The 3930-nt window shown below is 40.0% G+C and overlaps 1 protein-coding gene across 1 annotated transcript in view; it reads left to right on the forward strand.

Annotated features, from left to right (window-relative positions):
• The first annotated feature begins 1321 nt into the window (after window positions 1–1321).
• Window positions 1322–3930, forward strand: part of LOC123522779 (vomeronasal type-2 receptor 116-like) — a 4792-nt gene continuing 2183 nt past the window's right edge. Inside the window, exon 1 of the mRNA XM_045300072.1 lies at window positions 1322–1343. Within this exon, the coding sequence (XP_045156007.1) occupies window positions 1322–1343 (22 nt within the window). The remainder of the gene's footprint in view (window positions 1344–3930) is intronic.

Raw genomic sequence — 3930 nt, forward strand, 5'->3', positions numbered from 1 at the left:
CCATATGTGTTTATTGGCCAGGTTGGCACAATAAACTAACTATATCATTTTGATTTATCTATTGTCTGTGTTATCCAGGGTTCTCTAGAGAAACAAAACCAGGACATTCATGAATATAGATATAGATATAACATGATGAAATAAACAGCTAATTAGTCCACAGACCAGTACAGAGGGCTCAGATCAACTCACAGCCACGAGATAGTTAATATACTGGCAGTCCTTCAACTCATGAGGGCTGTTGGGTGCAAGTCAAGGAAGCAGACAGCTGAGCCTTCTGTTTAGCAGTATAGACAGTCCGGCCACAGGCAGCAAAGAGCAGGGCAGGTCACCAACAGTCAGCCAGATGGCAGGGTCCGACAGATCCCAGCTCAAGTGATGTACACACCAGCATTGTGGCAAGCAGATCTTGAAGGAACCCCAAACTATAGCAACACAGTCCACGAGTTGGGTGTCCCACAGGTAGGGTAGCTCCCAAGTTGAGGCAGAGAACTAAGTCAGCTGCACACTGGTCCACTCATCAGCGAGCAAGAGATTGATAGGCTAGTCTCACAGAGCCATTTATCTCTTTGCCCTTCAATTAAACTTCAACCGTATTAATCCCACATGTGTCTATTCACCAGGTTGGCAAAATAACCCTACCTATCACAGTCTCCTCATAAGTATTTTTGTTTTATCTTGCACAGTTCCTATTTTAATTGTTTTAAAATAATGAATGGTTCATATGAACAGAATGCTTACTTCCTTAATTTTTTATTACTCACGTAAATGTATTTTTATATGTTGAGCAAGCATTTGTTGACCTTATTCAAATTATTTATGGGTTCTAAAGCCAAAATATGGTTATAGAGTGTATTCCAACTGATAGTGACCCTGTAGGATAACTTTCCAAGGCTGTGGGGGGCATTGCGGAAAGCCCTGTCAGAGGGATAAAGAGACAGATGGGAAAGACAAATCAAAAGAGGGCAAAGGAGCAAACACATCTAGGGAAACACAAAGGCATGTCTTTTCCTAGTAAAAGAGAGAGGATCGATCCACAGATGCAAGGAAGAATTACTGAAAATTATTTTTGGGACACTAGGAATGGGGACTGATTTTGGTGGCATGCAACAAATGGGCCACATGGATCTCGGGAGGCTTGGAGCATCTCGGGGAATCAGACCAGGTGTCAGGCAACACTGGGTCACTGAATCCTGGATCTTCAGGGTGATCTGTGTGCTCCAGGGGCTAGCCTGTAAGATCCCTACTTCAGACACACTTGTAACCTGAGTACTTAAGCTGGAAAAATATTGTGTCTGAGGAAGCTAGGAACAGCTGTACCATGAGTGGTGAACTGTTGATAGGTAGGCAAGATTCTGCTTCAGCAACACCCTGCATCCTGTATTAAGAAATCTATCATTCTGGGAAACAGGAGACGGACATTCTGATGCATTTTGTTTATGCCTATACAAAGTAAGGTGTATCTTAGAGGTACTTGTTGAGGTTCACCCTAGGGAAGACGGTTATTTGTTTGCTATGTTTTCAATAAATGAAACCCAGGATAGATGAATCTATAGGGACAGCAAATATATTAAGAGTATAGGGGGGTGGGAGTTCAAGGCAGGATGGGAGGAAAATGGGAGACGCTATCAAGGAGACCAGGGAGGAAATGTATGTTGGGAAACTGATTAGGAAGCAATCGTACAATTCTATTTGACACAATTGAACTAGGGAATGATATGACATAAGTATTAATCCCCAAATAATAAAAAATTAAAAGGAAAAACAAACAGGCAAACATAGATACAGAAACAGGGGTTAAGCTCACACTAAATCCTAGTGGCAACTTAAGAATAATTAATTGTTACATGAGGACCCTGCTCGATACTCGCCCTTAGGAAGAAAATATGGGTGGTATAGCAAAATGTGGCGAAGAATGTTGATGGTGCCTGGCTGGCAGATAAAATAGCATCTTGAGTCCTAACGGCTTGTTTCCAGAAAAGCTGTCATCTGAGTGACAGGTCAACTAAATCAGCATGGAAGCACACCATCATCAGTGACAGAAGGATGGTAAAATATACAATCTGGTGTTCAAGGAGGGGCTAGTATTGAGCCTAAATTGTGAGAACCTGGTGTACAGAAGGCTATGGAGAATAGTGGGAGCCCAAGATACATTTGTGAAACTATGTAGGAAATAAGTCTCTGGAGCTTCAAGTGAAAGTAGGAGAGCTTATTTCCCAGGGCCTACATGGTCACAGTTTGATGATCCAGGAGGAGCTGATAGAATGGGCTACTGGATTTGAAGAGGTTAGATGAACTCATCAACTACATCCCCCCGAAGAGACACGATATGAGGACAAGAGCATAACCAAATAACTCACTAAAAAATCTGTATTAATAATATATTGTTAACTTATTGTTGGTACCAAAGGATTTTAAAGAACAATTTTAATTATGGAGATCTCATGTTTTCCAGAGTAGAATTGGTCCATAGTTAATTATTGGCTGGAATCTTTACAGAAGTGGGTGGTGAGGGTTTTTTTTGTTTTTGTTTTGTTTTTTTTGCACCACTGGGTGGATTAGGACTGACTGCATGCGACCAACATTGGCCAGAATCAATTTGAGGAAGCCATATTTGCATCTATCTCCTTGAAGTAGATTCTGAAATATGAACTGATTTTAAAAAGTAGTTTAGTAACTGCATAGATAAGCAGAAAGAGTATTTATTTTAAAAAAGCAGTAAATACTAAAATCTGGAACAAATAGAAATGGATCTTAAAGACAGCAAATGATAAGATGGTGCATAGTAATCTAACTGCATCCACAATAATCCACTTCTCAATTGAGGGTTTTTTTTTCATCTGTTTTACTTTGTTATTCTACTAGTCTTTGTTGTTGCTGATTTTTTTGGTAATGTTTTTCTGTATCTGAAATCCAGGATAGAAAAATCTATAGAAACAGTACCTCGATGACTGGCTCCTTGGTATGGCAGGGGTGGTTGGGGGTAAATGCAGAGCTAAGAATAATGAGGAGAAAAATGAAGAAAATGTTCTAAAACTAATGGTGGTAATTATTGTACAACTCTCTGGATATGACTGAACTACTGTATCACATGATTTGTGAATAGTATGCTAATTAAAACTGTTTCGAAAAAGAAAAGGAAAAGAAAACCCCACGAGGAAGAACAAAAAGAATATTTACTGAGGGTGGTTGAAAGTTTGCTGTTTGAGATGCACAACAAATAAGACAAAGCCCTAAACCGATTGCTTTCCAGTTGATTCCGACTCAGAGCTGTCCCATGTGACAGAGCAGACCTGGGATCAATAGGGTTTCATTGACTTGAATCGATATAGAAGCAGATTTCCCACAGCTTGTGGTGTTTCTAAGTGGGTTCAGAGAGCCAAACGTTCAGTTAGTAGCTGAGCACCCTCAGCCCCGCCCCCCCGCCCCCAAGGGACTTCTGTGCACAGAAACTGGGCAGGACATAATCTGGTGACAAAGAATTTTAATGACTCATACAGACAATTGAAACTGGCTTTACTCATTTTTTACCCCCAGCACGGAAATTGTATTCTATTTGACTTGCATCAGCAGGACGGATCCTCATATTGTTTTGAGACCCCTGTGTGCATCCGTTATGGAAAAATTTCAAAAATAAGCTTTGAGGAATTGAAAGCAATGTAGAGGACCTCTGGCATACAACAGTTAAACATTTGCTAGTTGGAACCTATAGGAGATGTAAGAGGAAAAAACAAGGGCTGTTAATTTGCTTCTGTAAAGATTTGCTTCTGTCTTTGAATCCAAATGGACAATTGCACTTTGTCTAATAGGGCCATTACGAGTCAGGATCCCTTGACAACAACAAGATGCTACTCAATACCACATAATAAGAACAAAATTATATTTGTCAATATTATTATAAGATACTATTCCTTCAGACAGTATTATTGA

The sequence above is a fragment of the Echinops telfairi genome, unplaced genomic scaffold (assembly GCF_000313985.2).
Source record: "Echinops telfairi isolate 266 unplaced genomic scaffold, ASM31398v2 ScPeMD7_7459;HRSCAF=8497, whole genome shotgun sequence".
Taxonomy (NCBI): Eukaryota; Metazoa; Chordata; class Mammalia; order Afrosoricida; family Tenrecidae; genus Echinops; species Echinops telfairi.